The sequence below is a fragment of the Macadamia integrifolia genome, chromosome 8 (assembly GCF_013358625.1).
Source record: "Macadamia integrifolia cultivar HAES 741 chromosome 8, SCU_Mint_v3, whole genome shotgun sequence".
In the NCBI taxonomy this organism is placed as follows: Eukaryota; Viridiplantae; Streptophyta; class Magnoliopsida; order Proteales; family Proteaceae; genus Macadamia; species Macadamia integrifolia.
Window position 1 is genome coordinate 26,622,092 of NC_056564.1, and position 22,331 is coordinate 26,644,422.

General features: G+C 41.3%; 1 protein-coding gene and 1 non-coding gene across 2 annotated transcripts in view; both read right to left on the reverse strand.

Moving 5' to 3' along the window:
* Positions 1-2,693: 2,693 nt before the first annotated feature.
* Positions 2,694-2,787, reverse strand: LOC122087790. The gene has a single exon (XR_006142860.1). It is a non-coding gene; the product is annotated as a small nucleolar RNA snoR31 (small nucleolar RNA).
* A 1,173-nt stretch (positions 2,788-3,960) lies between these two features.
* The window catches only part of LOC122086846, a 34,295-nt gene continuing 15,924 nt past the window's right edge, over positions 3,961-22,331 (reverse strand). The window contains exons 8-11 of the mRNA XM_042655787.1: positions 4,940-5,107; positions 4,604-4,865; positions 4,348-4,514; positions 3,961-4,242 (exon numbers count right to left, since the gene is read on the reverse strand). Coding sequence (XP_042511721.1) covers positions 3,961-4,242; positions 4,348-4,514; positions 4,604-4,865; positions 4,940-5,107 — 879 coding nt within the window. The remainder of the gene's footprint in view (positions 4,243-4,347; positions 4,515-4,603; positions 4,866-4,939; positions 5,108-22,331) is intronic.

The window sequence follows — 22,331 nt, forward strand, 5'->3', positions numbered from 1 at the left end:
AACAAAAAAAAAAAAAAAAAAAAAAAAAAAAAAAAAAAAAAAAAAAAAAAAAAAAAAAAAAAAAACAAAAAAAAAAAAAAAAAAAAAAAAAAAAAAAAAAAAAAAAAAAAAATCAAAACAGAAATTTAATAATGCTGCTAATTACTTTGAAAGAAAGAGCATAGTGCTTGGCTAGGCTCCCCCACCCACAGATTGAAAAGCCCAACCAACACATTGAAATTTTCAAATAGCCCAAACTTTAACACCTTAGTATCAATCGATCACCTTTGTGAGGTTAACGAAGTACAAATGAAGAGCTCATTGACAATTATTAAGAAATAAAAATTAGAAACAGCAAATCAGAGAATCAGTTGGTGTGCCTTCAACGAAATGCCTTCGAAATAGACTTTTGGCAAAATCTCACTAAACTAAATTTTGGTCCAAATCTAAGAACACAACGATTCCCTCTTTGAGAGAATTTCACTCTCCTCATCATATTTCATCCATCACAATAGAAACTATACTACCTTTTTGCATATAGAAAAAGGATTTCTATATGATCAAACGGCCATGACCATGGTCCTATTAGTTTTTTCACAAAAATTAAATCGGATTGATTGGGATTCATCATAGGTGCATGCCATACAAATCCTTTCTTAGCTTTCTTTGCTATTTAAAAGGGTTTATTATTTTCTTTACTATATATCAGCAAGAAGAGTTTGAATTTTATTATGTCTCGATCTCTGTCGTTATTTATGCTGACCGCACCTATCTTGTAAGAATTCCATTAGATATCAATTTTATCTTCCTATTAAAACTTCTACATCATTGGATCTACATGTCCTATCAACTTCTGTCATCTTATGAGTTGCCAAAAAGTTAAATGATCAAATGAGATTATCTTATATAATTTTTTTTTTTTTTTTTTTGATGAATTTGGCATGAACAGGGCAGCTTCTTGCAGTAAATTATGTTTTATAAAATGGTGGTCTTTTTTAAAATGAGAAATTATTAAAATCGGGATGTGTGTCTGATTTGATTTAAGTCGTTTTTTCTTATCAATCATAATTCATAACATGGTTTCAATGTCCAAATGTCGACGAAAAATCCATCTATCGACAAAATATCGGTCACATGGCTGACAGATTCCGTGGGATGGAATTATTTTATTATTATTATTATTATTATTTTTTTAAAGTGGCCTGACTCCGAGTTCTCTCGAGTTCACAAATTATCAATCAAGTCCAAACTGGTTTTCGAGGTGTGGATCTTAGGAGCCTCTTTTTTTCCTAGAATGTCGCACCCACATGGCCACATGTAGGGTGTCAATCGGTCGGTTTGACTCGGTTTCAGTTCGAGTTGAGTCGGTTTATGTGTGGAAAAATTAAAACCAAAACCGAATTAATAAGGAAATTTCGGTTTTGATTTGGTTTCAGTTTCGATGCGGTTTGATTTCGGTTTGTCTTCGATTTCTTAAATCGATTTGCAACCGGGTTGGTTTTGATTTTTGATCCAATTTGGATTCGACTTTCCATACAAATGTATACAAAACTATGTAAATTTTGATTTTTTTTAATGAATTTTAGACTGTTTCGGTTTCTTATCGGTTTGGTTTTAGTTTCGATCCGATTTTTAAGCCGATTTCGGTTTGATTTCAGGTTCATCCGGTTTTCGATGCGGTTCGATTTGATTTTGGGGTTGTAATACTCCAAATCGAATCGAACCAATAAGACTTCGGTTCAATTTGATCTGTGTTGTTATCGATTTGATCTGATCGATTTTACGAGTTCGATTTAAGAATTGATACCCCTAGCCACATGGCCACATGGAAATCCACCAGGAGCTCGTCACTTTCAAAAAATTAAAATATACTTGTGCAGGATCACCTAAACATGTGCTCTTGATAACCAAGTGGTGAGCTTAAAGTGCCTCAGTTAGTCAAATACTTCGTAATAGAAGCCAATTTATAAAAAATAATAATAAATTAATAAATAAATAAATAAAGAGTTCCTTGAGAGAGAAAAAAGAGAGCTATTTCAACATATTTTCTGCAACTGCAACTTTTCAACCTCATGTATCATCTCACCTCGTTAAAGGAGATTAAATAGAATAGTATCACAAACATCATTTCAAATATTGGTCCATCACAGAAACCTCCCCCTATTGTTCTATCACAGCCTGGACTATGGTGGGGTTTACAAGTAACCCCAGTCCGTTAAGTTATTCAACACAATTTAAAAATGCCCATATTACCCTTTACTAATGTAGTTTCATCCTTTTACCCTTACAAAACAAAACCTTGAGATATGAAAATATAGCTTCCATCATTCCAACCTCATGTATCATCTCACCTCGTTCTTATCCGACTACATGCGACTTGCAGCTAGCTCATTTCTTTCTTCTCCGGTAAACTTTGAGGGATAATCTATCTGAGCCGGAATCTTTGAGCTGTGTGAAACCCTCTCTCTCAATATGAGATCTTTAGTCCCGATCTAGATTCGAATCTTCTCCCAGACAATAGCATTACCATTACCCCAAAAATCGAGCCCAAGCTCGAACCCTTGATTAGGGTCTGTACAGGAAGAGGGACAAATGATGCTAAAGTTCAGTTAATTTTCTGATTTCTTCACATGATGAAGACACATCTTCCCTTTCATCCTCAAAACCTAACAATCCATAATATCCAATCCCAGAAAAAAAATGATTTACAGAGTACAGATTCAGAAGCAAAACGATGCAATCAATTGAAAACAAATCCCTCAAATCAAGTGTTGGATATGGAGTTACTAATGCCTCATCCTCATTCCATAGGCCATCGAAATTAAAAAAGAAATTGAAGTTCCTCAATGAAAAGGAATTCTTACTAGGACTTGGAGGGGAAAAATCAGATTTCAGGAGAGAGCTTGTGGCTCGTTTTTTCTGGCGCCAAATATTGACCATGTAGTCGTCTTGGAGTCTTGTCATTTCCAGGAGCTGGGAGAGGCCATTGACTATTTGTATGACGGCAGACAGTGGTTGTAAAACCTGACTGAAACCCTCACATGGTTTCTTGTCTTTTGTTCTGTTCAAAGGTTGAAGATGGGGACATAACAGTCTTTGTATTTATTGGATTGAAGATGTAATAACGGTAATAAGGGTATTTCAGAACTAACACACGACTAACACTCTCAGCCTTTAGGGGTGCAAATGTAATTGTGTAAAACACGTGGATTTGTAATAAGACCATAGTCCAAGGGAGGAAAATAATAATAATATTAATCCAGGGAGGAGCATGTCAATAATAATAATTGCCCTAGTACTCTTCCACAAATGACTAATGGATGTCAAGTAATCATTCACTAATGCGATGAGGATTTGATTGATTGGGAGTACCTAGACATACATCTCGAGATGCTTTCAGCCGTTCAAATTTTCACCACAACAGTATAATACAGCAGAGTATTTTTAAACGTGGATACCAGCTTAATGGTTTTTTCTTACTAACATAGTTTAGAAATTTGAAGAAAAATAAAAAATAGTAAATAAGGTAACCGTCAAATTAGACTGGATAATCCGATGAAGAAAAGTAAAAATTAGTAGACCAAACAGCTTCAAATGTGTTTGTACCCAAACAGTCAAGTCCAATCCGGGTTTTAAGGTTTGGATCTTACGAGCCTCTTTCTTTCCTCTTACGTCCCACCCACATGGCCACATTGAAATCCACCAGCTCTTGTCACTTTCAAATTAAAATGCACTTGTGCAGCTCACCTAAACATGTGTTGTTGATAACCATGTGCTGGGAGGATCATGACAATTATTATGGGATTAAAAATCTGAGGAAGCAACTCGGAAAGTGATTCAGCACTCAGCCTTCCACTCGTTTACGTAAACCACGATTTTGTGAAACACAATTGAGTCAGTCAGTCCAACACATCCTAGTAAAATCCAATTTATAAACAAACCAAGAGAGTTTCTCGAGAGAAAAAACAAAAGTGGGCCCTTTCAACATCTTTTCTTCTCCGCAACTGCAACTGCAACTGCAACTACAACCTCAACTTCAACTATAATGAAAAAGAAAAGTTGAATGAGGACAAAGGAAATCCTTGTTTGCAATTGTATAGAAAAGATACATACCACAAAGCGTGCCGAAATATCTTTGGAGTCTTTCTTCACTGAATGTAGAATACTGCCAGCCTCATCAAACAACTCTGCAATGCCATAGTGTAACTTAGCTAAAAGACTGTGAGTAGCACCCTTTTCTCCAGCTTTTCTAGTAGTCACAGCCTAACGCGTAGCAACAAGAAAAGAACACAAGGTGCAGTCTTCAGGAATCAACAATTTCACAATGAAGATCCATTCATACAACCAAACGAGAAGAAAAATACCAACCTGTGCTTCAGCAAGGCAAATTAAGCTCATAATGGAACACACAGATGAGGTACATTCTGGCGGTCTTTCCTGAGTGAATGGAGGTTGTAAAGATTGAAGTACTTCATTAACCAGATAGTGATAAACTCCGGCAGCTTTCCTGTACAGAGTAGCAGATTGCACCAGATCTGGACATTGGAAGAACCAAAACTATCATATAGTATAGGAAAAGAGAAGCATAAAAAAATAAAGTCAATGAGGAATCATGCTCAAGTACCTTCTGTTAGAACTTTCAAAGCCCTTTCTCGCAAAATTGCACCATAAAGGAAAAGGTTCATCCCAAGCTCTAAGTGCAAACTATCAATATTATAGAACTTTGCGCCCCTAAGGTTGAAAATTGAAGAAGCACTAAGAGCACTAGTCCATCTTATCTTAAGGCCTGAAGTCCAACGAACAATTATTTGATTGTTGCTAAGTGACTGAACATGAATCATCAAATTTTCTAAAAGTGGCAAATACTGCTCCAGTTTTTGCAGGTCCTGATACATTTTGCAAATGTAAGTGCAACTAGCCACATGCTAAACATGGCTCAATATCAATAAAACAAGACTACCTGCTCATAACGAGAAGTCAATCCTCCTGCCATTTCCCTCGCAATAACCTCTGTCATGAAGCTGCTCTCATTAATTGATTCTTCAACAGCTCTGAGCCTGGAACTCAACTCTTTCAGCTGCTCTAATGCGCCAGAATCAAGTGCAATGAAAATTTCTTCAAACACCACCTGTCAAAGTTGATATTTCATTACCAAAGCGGTGAGACTAAAATGAACTTCCCTATTCCCTTAGAGGTCCCACGGTAAGAGGAATAACACACAACATTGCTACTACTGCTCAATTAAAAGTTAAAAACGGCAGAATTACTCAAATCATCCCATGACAGAATAACAGAGAAAAGAAGGAGGGTAATTTGACATATGGTTTAGAGGAAACCTCTTTCTAGCATAGAACTATTAGTTTAAAAGAAAATGTTTTACTTCAAAGATGTTCCACAAAAGAGAACCCATGTTTGGCCAGTGAAGTGAGCAAAATATTTATGAGATGGATACTCTCATGGCATGACAAGTTCTACTATGACAATCTTGACAAGCCACTCATGTTTCAGAAATATTCATCGACTCTTCTACCAATCCATTACATTTTCAGGAGACATCTTTTTATAACTACTATTTTTAATCAGCAAGGGCAGAAAAATAAATTATCGTACATGATTTGTACACAAAAGTACTCAAGTTTCCTCTCTTAAAGGAAAGGGAATAGCAATATACAATAAGAACACAACTCCAATCTGGTCCAAAAGATGCTTTACCAATACCTGCAAACTCATTAGCTGCAGATACCCAGTGGAATAGATAGGACCAAATGTCCATAACTATCCTAGGCAGAGCCATTGGTTTCCTAAAATTTGTTGATTTCCTTAAAAAACCACCCAAGAAATAGAAATGTTATCACTCTCCATAGGATGCCACCAAAAACCCAAACAAGACAAAAACCAAGTTGTTAGGAGAATCCAAGTAAGTTCCACACATTCCACCCAGTTCATCAAGAGTAGATACAAGGTATAGCTCCCAGTTGTTTTTGCAATCACACGATGTGGAGATTGCAGTACATTCCTCACCCTTTTTGCATATTCAACATGTTTTTAGCAAATGGAAACTTTATCTGATCAAAATCTCAAGATTCTTTGCAGTTATGTCACCTACACAAAAACCTCAACCACTAGAAGATAACTACTGATCCCAAATCCTTGGAACATCTAAAAGCCACTAAAAAGGAACTGATAGTATGACCTTACTGAGCACATATACCAGGAGAAAAAATGGGCCCATCTTTCCTAAAATATAGCATCTGAAACTCCCAGATTTTAGTGATTATTGTGGTGCCTTTCAAGCGGGATTGCACATGCATCCATCTCCCTTCAAAAATTAAAGTAGTTCATATACCACGCAGTGTTGGCAGTTGTGCTTCTTAGGGAAGTTCAAAAGGCTTGGAGACTGCTTTAAAAGTTATTTAGTAATTGAATGAGCTACGAGTGCAGTTATTTAGTAATTGCGAACAGGGGAGAAGAAGAGAGAAGAAGAGAAAAAGAGAAAAAGAGAAAAGCGAACAGAGGAGAAGAAGATAGAACAAGGCGAAACCAGGAGAAGAAGAAAGAAGAAGGCGAACAGAGGAGAAGAAACGAGTACGAACAGAGGAGAAGAAGAGACAAGAAGAGAGAGAAGAAGAAGAAGAAGAGGAGAGAAGGGTTTACCTGCAGATGCTCCTCACGCTCCAGCTATCGGGAACGATTGTTCCTAATTAGGGATTTTGAAACGAAACTGTAGTGACGGAACTCCTTTTTGGAGTTCCGACTTTGGCTTCCATTTTCGTTTTTTTTTTCAATTTTCGTTTCAAAAAAATCGAAACACAGCATAATCCCACCAAACGGTTTTTTCCTTTTTTTTATTCTAATATAACGAAAAAACGCTAGAAACGTTTTTTCAGAACGATACCAAACGGGTCCTTACTAGAATTGGCACGCAATTATTTTTCACGTCTCCACCATGTGATTGCCTTCCCATGAAGCCTTATGATGATGATTCCAACACAGTGATATTCTAGGACTTCTTTGTATTGAAAGACCTCATTGACTAAGGTTAGCCAATCTACAATCTCAGCAGGGGAAGATGTTCCTGTGAACTCAGGAATGTCACGATGAGCATTCTTGTCCCAATCAATCTCGTGCCTTTCTCGGGGGTGGGGGGGGGGAGAACCTATTACAGTGAGTCCTCCTCTCTCATATAGGGGGTGCATCGTCAGATGAAGGCAAGTTATGATTGGATGTCACCTCATTCAGACTTGGGCGTCATGATTCATTCTTGAGACACAGGTTAGCAATTTCTTGCTGAAGACGCAAGTTTTCTTCTCTTTTTTTGATATCCTCAACGAGAGTTGTACAACGAGTTTGTCAGGGCGGGATTACAGTCTATCGCTCTCTCAATCCCATCTCTAATACCAAGTAATACAGCCTTAATGGAAGCTTGGGATCAGGAGAGTCAAAATTACGTTGCCTTTATGACACAGAGTTGATCAATCGAACAAAAAAAAGAGATTTGAACTCACAATGTGGAGACTCCTATGGAGTTCCAATACTCTAGGGAACAACTTTATTTACTTCAATAAATCTCCTCCTCTAGTGCCATTGGTGGCTTACATTTATAGGTGAAAAACAAAATGTTTACGCTCATCCCATAATCAATGAATGATCTAGAAAAAGAAGACAAGAAACTAGGTTACAAAACCTTTTAAATTATAGTGGTTACTCTTGGGTTGCACCTCCTTGAAGTTCATCTTGGGTTTGGCCTTGGGCCCATCTCATGCATCGGGTTTTATTTATCCTAGAGACTAGTTTAATGACATTCCACTTAGGAGGGCATTCGTATACAACCCTAATATCTTCAATGTTTTAACAAACCCTATTCTAAGGGAACTTAATCGAACAAGAATCAATCACCGTTGATTTCAAATCAATTTCGATTCAAATCGGCCAAGATTAGCCTGATTAGGGTTTCAATAAAGATTCCTTTTGAAGTCAAATGATCTAAAGCAACTTGCTCTTGCTTTTAAAGAATCTTACATGAGGAAGGCTTACTATTATGCCAATGGTGACTGGCTCGATGAGCTCTCCTTTCATCCCCTCCTTACCAACCAATCCACTTTAATTTATTGATTGAATTAGGAATCAACCTAAAAATAAATAAAAATTTTAAAAAATTACCCTCTCTCTCTCTCTCTCTCTCTCTCTCTCTCTCTCTCTCTCTGGTTCTCCCTTTCCTTCTTCAACACTCCCTCCCGCTTTCTCTCTAGCTCTCCTTTCTCCCACCCTTTCATCACTCCCCCCTACAGCTCGATCCCTTTCTTTTTGTTATCCTGCAACTACTATTCTCCCTAACCACCTTTGCAAATAAGCTAGAAATGCAGCTTGATAAGCTAGTGTTGCCCAGACTAACATGGTATTGGAGGTGTTTGTGGTTTTTCAAAAAGGCAATGTCAAAGGGGAATAGACAAAGGATATGAGAGAATGCAACACCACCTCCAGTACGAGTCCACCCTCTGTCCATTATCTCTCCCTCCCTCCTTCCTTCACTTTTCTTGGTTCAATCTCCTATCCTCTCCCCCTCTTTGTGGCATTCCATGTGCACTCAGCTAGGATAAGATCCTCCTAACACCTAAATGTTCCCTGAATCCGTCAAATAAAGTATTCACCACTTTGATACGGTATAAGGCATTTGATGCATTTATCTAATGGATTTTCAGCCTAGGCTTGGAAATCTATGAATTTTTCAAAAAATTTTGAATTCCGATGCATTAGGTAGATGTATCCATAACATGAATATTGGTAAAAGTGACAAAATAGAAATATCCGTGCCTTGTATAGATAATCAAGGTTCCATAAACATACAAGTAAATGAAATCCAATGTATCATTGTCTCTACCCCCTTCTTAGGGAAGAGTTTATTGGCTATTTTGCCTTGTAGACAAGATTCAAAGATCGAAAAAAGTTGAACCTCTGGAGGATCATCCTTCATCAATTGTTTTTTTCTACTCCAATGTGGCATAACCTAAGGTACTAGAGATATGTTTGGTTCTTAGGGGAACGCTTTCATTTAGTTATAAAAAAGGTGAGAGTGAAATTATTGGATTCATTCAAGATTGAATTAAGGAAATATAAATCATTCATTCCATAACCAGAAGCAACAATCTTGCCATTATAACTAATGATCAAATCATTTAAAAAATCATATCCATCATCTATGAGTCTTGAAACTAAAACCAATTTTCTATTGAATCCAAGAACATAATAGCAATTATTAATAATTCCAATATCATTAATATGAATGCAAGAAATGTTGTTTGTTCTGATGTCAACTTCATCTTGATTAGTGAATATAGAGAACACCCATTCTGGGGGACTCAATATTCCTCTTTGTCTAAGATAGAAAGTCAATATTTTATGTATTCTACTGTGAGCCAAATATCTCAATCGATTAGAGTTGTAATCTCTTGTATAAATACTCCTATTATCAATGGAATATATATGTAGTCGCAAACCTAAAACCTTGTGTTAACTTGGTGTACAAACTTTAGTCCCACATCACTTAGAGGGAGGTTGTTGGGGTAGTTGATAACTTCTAGCCTCCTTAACATGATACAACACATTTTAAGGTCTTAAGCCCCATGATTCAAAGAGAAAAATATTGTGCAAAGGTTAATAAGGGCCACGACGTTATAGGTGGTATCATATTGGGCCCCAACAATGTGTGGGGCCACAGTAGTGACGTTATGCCCAAATGGGGGAAGAATGTAAAACCCAAGAATACGGAAAATGTACCAAACCCACCTGTAAGAATGGTGAGTTTTTCCTACCAAGAATACCGAAAGTACTAGTGGTTTTAGAATTGATAAAGGTGTGCAAACCTTAGTCTCATATCACCTAGGGGACATTGTTAGGTTAGTTGACAACCTCTAACCTCCTTAAGATGGTACAACATATTTTAAATCCTTGAGGCCTATGGGCCCAAGATGACAAAATTTTTTCCAAAGTTAATAGGTTCGAGGCATTTACTTGCATCACCACTAGCCCCTCTCCTTTACCCACATTTGGATCGGCTCACCACTTTCTCTCCCTACACCTAAGTGCTTCCAACTATCTTCTATGGAAGGCACAAATAGTTCCCTTCTTCACCAGTCAGGGCCTCTTCGGTCACATTAATGTATCAAAACCATGCCCCGTTGGTGCTGCTATTTGGCCTAGGCAGGACACCTCCCTCATAAGCCTACTCCTCGCCTCTTTATCTGAACCTATTTATCATCTTATTATCGACAAAGCAACCAGGCAAGAAATCTAGAACGCTCTTCAGGTGGCCTTTGGGTCTGCATTTGCAAGACATCTACTGTCACACCCCGTTCACACAGAACCAGGCCAGTGACCGGGTTAACACCGATTAACCCAAACCTGTCAGGATCATCTGATACAGTATCCCACCACAGCACACATACAACTAAGAAAGTGTTCAACAGTTCAGGAAGACTTAGTTTACCTGTAAATATTTCCATTATACTTGATACCCAAATTTTAATTAAATAGTTAAGTACATGTGGACCCGCAGGAATGATATTTACACAAAAAGAATACAATTTACATATCAAGTACACAAAAGGAATCATAAAAAATCAGAGAGTCAGCTCAGCTCGATATTAGAAGTAGAGCTCAGCTCGGTATCAAAACAAGGTTCAACTCGGTATCAGGGGTAGAGCTTAGCTCGGTATCAGAAGGTAGAGCTCAGCTCGGTATCAGAACTACGGTCCCGCAGCACAGCCCTCGCACGAGCAATCCGTGCCGTGCTCTAATTCTTCAGGGACCCACCAATCCTCCTCAGGGAATTCAACTGTGGGGCCCGACCCGTGCTCTTCAGGTTGATGACCTGTAAAATCATCTAAAAGAGGTGCACACGTGGGATGAGCTCACTAGCTCAGTAAGTGAAAAGGACCACACAGCAGTCCATACAAAAAATCACAACCATATGCACTATATGCTATGCAATCCATTTTAATCACTTCCACCTAATCAACATTATTAAGTCTTTGGTTTAGTGCTACTACAACCATAGTGCGCGTATACTCCGGGTACGAGCCGCGAACTCCATCCCGCGATACGCCCATAGGGCTGTCGGAGAAGGCCCACCGTGAGTACTTGAAAAAGTAAACATGCTGACCACCAGCTCTCAACATAAAGTAAATGATAAAAATTAAAGGTGCTGACTCCAGCAATTTAAAAGCAGTATGATTGGCCCTCTTGAATAGACCACCGAGGTTGTCGACTGTCCTAATGACCAGCCGGACGTATGTCTAACCGCCACAGTGACCCGACAACCGTGACCACTGCTTCCCCCCAAATGGTAACCTAACACCTCAACTCCTGTTGGGAAGGGTTGTAGCATGGGAAGATGATAATCCTAAATCGCATGCTCCTATATGACATAGTACGATTACATAGTACCACCGCGTCCCATTCCACGGGCCACCAATGCACTCGTGTCCAAGCCGACTACGGCATCTAGTCTATTGATGTATCATGCACAATGATGTCAACATTCATCACATAAGCATATCATCATATGGCATTGAGAAAATAAACACAGCACACATGGCATAAAATATGAGGATGGCTAAGCTACATAGCATTTGCATGATGACATGGCTAGTCTAGATACAATTAGATGAATGCCAAACAAGCCTTGAAACAAGGCCAAACGTCCTCTCCCCACTTACCTGTAGTGTACAGGGACTCACGCTTGGTACGGGTGAGATCCGGTGCGAGAAGCGTACGTTTTGGTGAACCTAACATAAGTGAATGGGGTTAGCATTTCACCATTTTGGGATCAAAATTAACACGATCCAATGACAAAATCATGTTTAGAATCCTAAAAGAAGGTCGCACGTCCGTTTTGGGTCCGTTCGGACGTAAAAATCACGTTGGGGGCCTCTTAGGTGGGTCGGACAGCCCACCTGTCATGACCCACCAGTCAGACCCACCGATCATGACCGACGGGTAGGTCGGCCACCCGATTGGCCCATCGGTTGGGCCCACCGGTTGGGCCCGTCGATTGGGCTCGAGGGTCTTGCTAAGACCGGCGGGCAAGGTGGCCCACCGGTCGGCCCCCCGATTGGGCCCATCGGTTAGCCCCGTGGGTCTTCCCTCTCAGGCGGGTGCCCTCAGGTGGGCCATTTGGCCCACCGGTCTTGGCGAAAAAATATCATTTTTTTCCAAACTTTCCCCCAACCTTTGGGGAATCAAATGGGGCTTTTCCAAACCCATTCTTCACACATTCAAGGTCTCATAAGATGGTTCTAACCTAGATCTAGGTTAGATTTAAGGAATGAAAAGCCATCTTACCTTCTTTGCTCAAGAACTCCTTCAAAACCCCAAAATCACTTCAAATCACCAATGCTTCTTTAACCTTGTAAACACTTCTTCAAATCCTTCAAAATCAACACATAAACCATCTATTAAGCCTTAGATTCATCATCTCAAGGGGGATTTACGAGACCTCAAGAAACTCTATTTAGATCAAAGGTTTTACTTGGGTATGGTGAAAGTTTAAGGAACCTAGCCTTTGCTCACCTCTAAACGTAGATCTCGTATTGGAGATCACTTTTTCGGTGTCTGAATGGGAAGATCAAGCCTCGGTGCCGCTTAAATCCTTCCCCTACTTCTTCTTCCTCCCCTTTCTTCTTCTCCGTTCTCTTTTCTCCTTCCTTTTCTCTCTCCTCTTTACTCTTTTCACCAACCACCCGAATGACATAAATGAGAAAATGGAAACTCATAAATGCTATTTATACTTTCTAAAATAACTAAGTAATCACATGGGTGGATCACTCAGGTGGGTGGATGCGCCCACTTGTGACCTCCCACCTGAGGGCCAAAACTTGGCCAACAAGTGGGATTTTGACAGAATTCAGCCCTCGGCACGAATCTCACTCTTGGCATAAGATGTAATATACGTATGCGCCTTAAGATACGGCTACATACCTGCGTTATCCATACATGGCCTTATGATTTGTGCATGTAAACGGCTTGGGTACACCCGTCTCCTCAGGAACTGGCTCGGACTTGTCTGGCCAGCCGGTGTTTAAGGTCACCCTTACCATTATGGTCCATAAGGAACCCGCCTTAACTCTCTCCGGTTCGGGTCCTGCATGGTTAAACCAGGTCAACCATGTAATCAGACCGGGTTTAAGAAGTAGGGTATTACATTTACCCCCCCTTTCTGAAAATTTCATCATCGAAATTGACGTACCTGGTTGTTCAAACAGATGAGGGTACTTGGCTTGGATTTCATCCTCTTTCTCCCAAGATGCTTCTTCAAGTGAATGATTATCCCATCGCACCTTTACGTAGGAAATGGATCGGTTGCGAAGGGTCTTCACCTTTCGGTCCAAATTTTCAGTCGGCTGCTCTGTATAGGTCATGTCAGCTTCTAGATATTCTGGTTCCATGGGTAATACATGAGAGGGATCATGAACATATCGCTTCAGCATGGATACATGAAATACGTTATGAACATCCCCGAGTGAAGGTGGCAGAGCAAGCATGTAGGCTACTGAGCCAACCCGGGCTAAGATCTCAAATGGTCCAATGTATCTTGGGCTCAACTTCCCCTTTCTGTTAAACCTTTGCAACCCATTAGTAGGAGAGATCTTGAGAAATACCTTTTCTCCTGGATGAAATTCAATGTCTTTTCTACAAGTGTCTGCATAGTTCTTTTGACGAGACTGAGCTGCTTTAATCCGTTCTTGAATAACATCGACCTTGTCACAAATCATCTGTATCATTTCAGATCCTAACATTCGACGTTCGCCTACCTCATCCCAATACAGAGGAGACTTGCACTTCCTACCATATAATGCCTCATACGGAGCCATCCCAATTGTAGCTTGGTAACTGTTGTTATAGGCAAACTCCATAAGGGGTATATATTCTTCCCAACTACCACACATTTCCATTGCACATGCCCTGAGCATGTCTTCTAATATCTGTATGGTTCACTCTGACTGACCATCAGTCTGTGGGTGGAAAGCAGTACTCAAATTCAATTGTGATCCCAAAGCATGCTGGAAGCTTTTCTAAAATCTGGAAGTGAATCTTAGGTCCCTATCTGACACAATGCTCACTGGCACTCCATGCAAGCACACTATGTTATCCATATAAAGTTGTGCTAATTTGGCCATAGAGAACTTGGTCTTGATGGGAATGAAATGAGCAGTCTTAGTAAGCCGATCAACGATCACCCATATCGCGTCCATCCCCTTAGGTGTACATGGTAGTCCGGTGACGAAGTCCATTGTAATCCTATCCCACTTCCATTCTGGTACTGGGAGTGGCTGAAGAGTACCATAAGGTCGATGCCTCTCAGCTTTTACTTTTTGGCATGTAAGACAAGTCGCCACATACAGAGCTATTGTGACTTTCATGCTTGGCCACCAGTAATTTTGTTTGAGGTCTTTGTACATCTTTGTACTTCCTGGGTGGAGTGAGTACTCGGAGCTATATGCTTCTCGCACTATCTTGTCTTGTATATCCAAATCATCGGGTACACACAATCTGCCTCGAAACATCAATGCCCTATCACTAGCTAAAACAAAATCTGGGTCGTTCATTGTTTGATCTTGAACCTTAACTCTGATCCGCTGCAATTCAGGATCCAAAGGTTGTTTCATTATTACCTCTTGCCTAATAGTTGGATCCACCTGTAGAGCCGTCAAGGATACAGTCAACCATTTAAGGTTTTCTGGTTGACGTTCAAACTCTAAGGTTGCTCCTTCATATAAGAGAGCTTCATCCATTAGCGTCGCCTCTTGTACAAGTGGTGGGCTGACTGCCAAGTATGAGAGTGACACAGTCTGTGTCTTTCGACTCAACGCATCTGCCACTACATTCGCCTACTGGGATGATACTGAATGCCGCAGTCATAATCCTTTATGAGCTCAAGCCATCTCCTCTGCCTCATGTTTAAATCCTTCTGGGTGAAAAAGTACTTAAGGCTTTTGTGATCACTGTATATCTTGCACTTCTCCCCATACAAATAATGTCGCCAAATCTTAAGGGCAAAAATGACTGCGGCTTGTTCCAAGTCATGAGTGGGGTAGTTCTTCTCATACTCCTTTTGTTGTCGGGAAGTATACGCTATCACCTTTCCGCGTTGCATGAGAACACAACCCAATCCAACTTTGGAAGCATCAGTGTAGACTGTCATTCCACCTGTGCCTTCAGGGATGGTCAACACAGGGGCCGACACCAACCTCTTCTTCAATTCCTGGAAACTCTTCTCACATTCCTCTACTAGTCAAATTTCACACCATTTTTGGTTAATTTAGTCATTGGTGCTGAGATTCGGGCGAAATTCTCAATGAAGCGCCGGTAGTACCCAGCCAAACCCAAGAAGCTTCTAATTTCAATGACATTCTTAGGGCTTTTCCATTCTACTACTGCTTTCACCTTATCAGGATCTACCTCGATTCCAGCCTTAGACACTACGTGCCCCAGGAATCCAACTTGCTCCAGCAAAAATTCACATTTGCTATATTTGGCAAACAATTGTTGTTCTCTCAACCTCTGTAACACCATTCTCAAGTGTTGAGTGTGCTCCTCTTTTGTCTTGGAGTAGATCAAGATGTCATCAATAAAAATAATTACCCATTTATCGAGGACATCATGAAATACTCGATTCATTAAATCCATGAATGCTGTCAGTGCATTGCTTAACCCAAAAGATAACACTAGGAACTCATAGTGACCATACCGAGTCCTGAATGCTGTCTTGGGTATGTCGCTGCTCTTTATCTTGAGCTGATAATTGCCTGATCGAAGGTCTATCTTTGAAAATACCTTGGCACCCTGCAGTTGGTCAAATAAATCATCAATGCATGGCAATGGATACCGGTTCTTAATGGTTAGCTTATTTAATTCCCGGTAATCGGTGCACATACGCAAACTGCCATCCTTCTTCTTGACAAACAATACTGGGGCACCCCAAGGTGAAACACTTGGGCGAATAAACCCTTCTCCAACAATTCTTGCAACTGCATCTGCAACTCCTTCAGTTCGGTTGGTGCCATCCGGTATGGGGCTTTAGACACTGGAGCTGCTCCAGGAACCAAGTCTATGGTAAACTCCAACTCTCTATCAGGCGGTAAATGCATCAGATCATCTGGAAAGACGTCGGAAAACTCTTTAACCACCTTTACCTCTTCTAAAGGTGTAATCCTTGCATCAACATTAAGTACTGATGCTAAGTAGCCCTGACATCTACTCTCTAACAATTTTATCGCTTGAAGGGCGGAGACGAGGACCTTTCTCACCTGTTTCATTTTATCTGTTTGGTATACCAATTCTCTTCCTTCGTCATCTGTCACCCTAATCAGCTTTTCAACACATATCACATTAGCTCATTGAGCCGACAACCAATCTATGCCCAGTATAACATCAAAATTCTGCATATTGAACTTAATGAGTTGTGCCTCCAATTCCTTCCCACTGATCTTCACTGGGCACGGCCTATACACCTCCTTCAACTGCGTAACTTTACCAGTAGGCATACTAACAATCATCCCATTATCTAGGGTCCTGGGTGGCATGCCAAGTTCTCAGCAAATCTCTTAGATACGAATGAATGTGTAGCTCCTAAATCGAATAAAACATAGGCTGGTATGCCCGATATAGATAGGACACCTAGTGTAACAATGCATATAATCTCAGCAGGTCATCAATATTTAACATAAGGAAATTCTTAATTTAAAATGTACCTGCTACCACTTCTGTGCTGGCCTCAGCTTCCTCAGCTGATAGGGCATACATCCTTCCCTATGGTTGATTCCCCCGAGTTAGGGGAGGTCGGTACGCAGAGGACTGACTGGAGGGCAAGGCTGGTCTGACCCGACAATATTTTGTATAGTGCCCATAGGAATGGCAGTTAAAGCAATGGAATTGAGATGCCGAAACTAGGGCGGGGCCCCTCTGCACTTGACCCGTTGAAGATGGAGGTCTGGGCGGCCTTAGAACTGTAGGTACAACACTAGTGTTTGGGCGGAAGGATGTAGAGCCCAAACCACCAGCCGGTCGAGGAGGGTAGCCAGATGGCCTATAAGGCTGCCTATATGTAGACCCAGAACTATACGACCCACGGTATGCCTTGGAGGAGTTGCCCATATCCGAAAATGGATTTGTTCTCTTCCACAGTCCAGGTGTGAGGCATTGTTCTCCCTTATGCTTATCCTCCATGGTCTTGGCCTTCTGCACAATCTGGCCATAGTCGATCAAATCTAAGACCTCAAGTACAGACCCAATGGATGCCTTTAGCCCTTCAGAAATCTCGCAGCCTTCTCTTCAGCTGTCCTCATATGCCTAGGGGCAAAATGGAACAAGCTCTCAAACTGCTGTTGGTACTCAAGGATAGTCATACCTCCTTGAGTTAAGGCCATAAATTCTATCTCCTTGCGGTCTCTGAAGCTGCGTGGGTAATGATTGTCCAAGAACAACTCCTTGAACTGTTCCCAGGTGGGTTCCGGATGTGCGGCCAATAATATGGGCTTAGAAGCTTACCACCAAGAGTTAGCCTCCTTCTTGAGTTGCAACCCCACACAAATGAGTTTATGTGCATTAGTGCACTCAATCACCTCAAATATTTTCTCCAGCTCTTGGATCCACTGGTCCGGTTCCAGATGATCACTCCCCACCTTAGAGAATACAGGTGGCAAGTTCCTCTTGAATGACTCCACTACCTTTGACGTATTATTCGTCATCGGGTAATTGGGAGCATAAGCTGGATAGTAAGGGTATGGAGGAGGCACCACATACAGAGGAATGCCGAATGGTGAAATTGGAGGTGTACCTCCCACTTGTGGTCCCATACCAGACCCTACAGGTGGGTCCTGTGGAGTAAGTATCCGGGGAGCTTGACCTGTTTGAGAAAGGTCCAATTATTACTGTATAGCAACCATAAATGCTTGCTGTTGCTGAAGCATTTGTTGCTTGAAAGCCTGTTGTGACTGCTGAATTATGGTAGTAACATCCCCTGAAGTAATAACCAGTGGAGGGTCCGGAAGTGTAGTCATGGGTGGGTCCTCTTGTGCCCACCCTGACCAAAGGTCTCTAGAGGTTGTGGAAGTGAGGTTTGGCCCACAGAGCGGGGCCTTCTGGGATTCGGTGGTCGACCGACCGGACGAGGACCACGCAGGGTACCTCGTGCATTGCTACCGGATCTAGTACGTACCATCGTATCCCTGTAACTGGAACATATCATACACCACATTGGTTAAACACCATAGAATTGATATCGGCACATAATTATATGCCAACACGCAGGGCATTATAGTGTATGATAGTTTGCAACTAACCGTAACTTAATTCCAAAAATACGGGGCTAGTGCTTCAACAAGTATGACAATGGTCCCACTCGACCATAACGTATTATTATAATAATAATAATAATAATAATTATATTAATAATAATCATAAAATATTAACCCCATTTTTCAAGTTTTCTCTCAACTAGCGGGCTGCCACCGACGGGCTGGTTGGGCCATCAGTCGGCCCGTCGGTCCAAATCTTCAACCGACAGGCTAACACCGGTGGCAGGTTGGCCCGTCGGTCCTACCCGAGTGGAAATTTTTGAATAGGGCATTTAAGCCCCTGTTCTTCCCTATTTCTCCCATTTTTCCCTCTCTCTCTCTCTCAGGCGATTTTGGAGAGCGACGCTTCCACTCGCGATCTCACTCAACGATCCGACGCTTTTGGGAAGATTCAACCCCTCTACTTACAAGTAAGTTTCTTCCTTATTTCCGTCTCAGATCTTGAAATTTGGGGGTAAAACTCATGAGTAGTCTTCAATCTCCATTCCTTTCCGTGTTTCTTTCCATAGAACAATGTTTTCATGTGAATGTGATGTTCTCTCTATGATTTGTTTCTAGTTTTAGGATTTACTTCTCAATTTTTTAGAGAAACCCCAATCGTGCCCTAGTTTTCTCAAATTTGGGGATTTCTTCAATTTCTGCCCTTTTCTTCCCAATTAATAACTCAAATGCAATGCATTATGTTTGATTTGTACTTAACATGCTGTAGAGATCATGGAAAGTCCCTTATGTTTGAAATCCCATTTCTTCCCATGAACATCCATCTCTGTGTTGGGTTTCTTTGATTCTCTTTCACCTCAATATCATAATAGTAGATGTTTTTGCATATTCTAAATTGTAGAATGATGGCATTTCATCCATGAACATGTAAGTTTCATGCTTCACTCTATTGTTAGTCTTTTCATTTTTTTTCCCTAGATTAAACTTGCACAACGAGAATTGAGATTTTTTTTTTCTATCATTCTTTACTTGCCATGCTATATATATATTCCCTTTCCGTCACATTGCTGTTTTGCCATAATCTTTGTCTTGTCACTGGCCAGGCATTTCATTCATAGGTTTTTTATCACTCCTCACTTGTCACATTTTCTGTTTTGCGAGAATTGGATTTTGGGGCTTCCTCTTACTACTCACCCATCTATTATTCCCTTTGTTACTCCTTTTTCCTTACTCACCCCTCTTTCCTCTTTTCTTGCCAGGATGTCTTCTCGCAAAGGCAAAGAGCCGCATCCTCTGGCACTCGGCGTAAGACCACCGCTTCCAAACGGAAGAGTGCGAGGACTAGTTCTCCAGCCCCTCGCACAGGGCGACCCGGACCTGCCCCAATCGATTCTTTCGACTATGATGAGGAGCTCTTCCGCTGTTCAGAGGCAGCAACCAACTGGCAGACCTTCCTGAAGAGGTCAATAATGATGGAGAAGACTGTGGTAGTTGACGACTTCCACAAAGTTCAGCTTCAAGAGAGGTTCAGAGCACTGAGCTGGTAGTCTATCCTCCACATAGACCGTCCGTGCTACGAGCAGTTGGTTCGTAGTTTTACTGCAACCTGGAGGTTTCCTACCAGTACGGGGAGTATGCTATAATTAGTATGGTGAAGGGGGTGGACATTTAGCTGACCGTGGACACCCTGGCTAGTATTTTGGGTATCTCTTCAGCTGGGCACTGTTTCTACAGTCCTCCCAGGAGTAAGCCTATGGGCCCGTTCATGAGTTTGGAGACACCGGACGGCATCTATGAGACCATCTGTGGCAACAGTGCACGTCCAAATTTTGAAACATCATTCTTCCCGGAGGTTCATGTCTTTGCCCGATTGGTCTAGTTCAACTTGCTCCCCAGAGGAGGTCATCAGAACCAGGTGGGCTTCATGGCGGCCTTCTTAGCTTACTGCATCTATACGGCCTTAAAGGGAGGCACCGAGCACTTGTGCTTGCCTTACATCATCCTCAAGACGATGGAGCACCATACTTCACACCCCGAGGATGGAGGATTTCCATATGGTAGGATCCTCACCAGGATCTTTGAGTTCTTTGGGGTGGACCTGAGTGGTGAGGAGGGGAAGACTCTAGCAGATAAGTTCGACAGGGAAAATCTCTTGAGGATGGGTCTCCACACTCTTATGGATGTACCTCAGAGAGTAGGAGCTCAGAGAGGTAGGGATAAGAGGGCTGCCCCTATGGAGGATGTCCCCATGGAGGAGGAGTCTAGTGAGGAGGATGAGGACTATGTTCCTCAGGATGGGGAGGATGATTTTTTGGATGAGGACATCCTTGAGGAGGTGCCTCAGGAGTCGAGAGGTGCTGATCCTGGCTTCACCAGAGCTGCAGGCCCACAACATAGAGCCCCACCACCTGAGAGTGGTGCATATGATTTTGAGGGCATGATGTCCACTATGAGGGCTTTGAAGGACGGGCAAGATCAGCTGTTAAGAAGACTGGATGAGAGTGCTTCTAGGGAGGAGCGCATCCTGGAGAGGCAGGCTACTTTGGAGAATTCCTTTCTCAAACTGGGCCAGGACTTGGATACAACGGCCAATGCCATTTCAGCAGATTTTGGCCGACTTCGGAGGGAGGTACAGCTGGTGAACTTGAGGTTTGACTACTACGACCATCGACTCAACATTAACTCTAGACCTCAGGTGAACGTAGTAGTATTGGACGATGACGATGACGATCATCAGTGAGGACTTAGCTCGTCCATGCCAGCTTGTCACCTGTTTCCTTTTGTTGATCTTATTGTATATATATATATATATATTTTCTTTCTTTTCTCATCCTTTGTACTTTCTCTGTAACTGGTCTTATGGTACAACTGGTGAACTCGAGGTTTGACTACTACGACCATCGACTCAACGTTAACTCTAGACCTCAGGTGAACGTAGTAGTATTGGACGATGACGATGACGATCATCAGTGAGGACTTAGCTCGTCCACACCAGCTTGTCACCTGTTTCCTTTTGTTGATCTTATTGTATATATATATATATTTTTTCTTTCTTTTCTCATCCTTTGTACTTTCTCTGTAACTGGTCTTATTTGTGGGGTGATGTGTTTTGATGATGGTTTGTGGTGAATTTGTATATTTGAATACTTGTGTAGTTTAGTTGTGGTGTCTTTTGTTAATTATGATTATTGATATATATATTTATTTGTTGTTTATCAGGTGTTTGTGTAAAAATTTTTGGAAATCTTGTTTTGCGCCGTTATGCTGCTGAAATTTCGTCAAACTCGTACTCGATGAGTTATGACATCAATTAATTAACCATTCATTTTCTCTCATGCATGCCATGAATGCAATAACTAAATGCAACCATTTTTATTACTTTCTTTCTTTGGCTTTTAACTCTTTAACGATTTTACATTAACCCAATCACATTTCCTATTATAGATTCTATGGGGTCTAATGATATGCTGTGAGGGGAATAGAGCATCACGGCTCTGATACCACCGTTGTCACACCCCGTTCACACAGAACCAGGCCAGTAACTGGGTTTACACCGGTTAACCCAAACCTACCAGGATCATCTGATACAGTATCCCACCACAGCACACATACAACTAAGAAAGTGTTCAACAGTTCAGCGAAAGACTTAATTTACCTGTAAATATTCCCATTATACTTGATACCCAAATTTTAATTACATAGTTAAGTACATGTGGGCCCGCAGGCATGATATTTACACAAAAAGAATACAATTTACATATCAAGTACACAAAAGGAATCATAAAAAATCAGAGAGTCAGCTCAACTCGGTATTAGAAGTAGAGCTCAACTCGGTATCAAAACAAGGCTCAACTCGGTATCAGGGGTAGAGCTCAGCTCGGTATCAGAAGGTAGAGCTCAGCTCGATATCAGAACTGCGGTCCTGCAGCACAGCCCTCGCACGAGCAATCCATGCCGTGCTCTAATTCTTCAGGGACCCACCAATCCTCCTCAGGGAAATCAACTGTGGGGCCCGACCAGTGCTCTTTAGGTTGATAATCTGCAAAATCATCTAAAAGA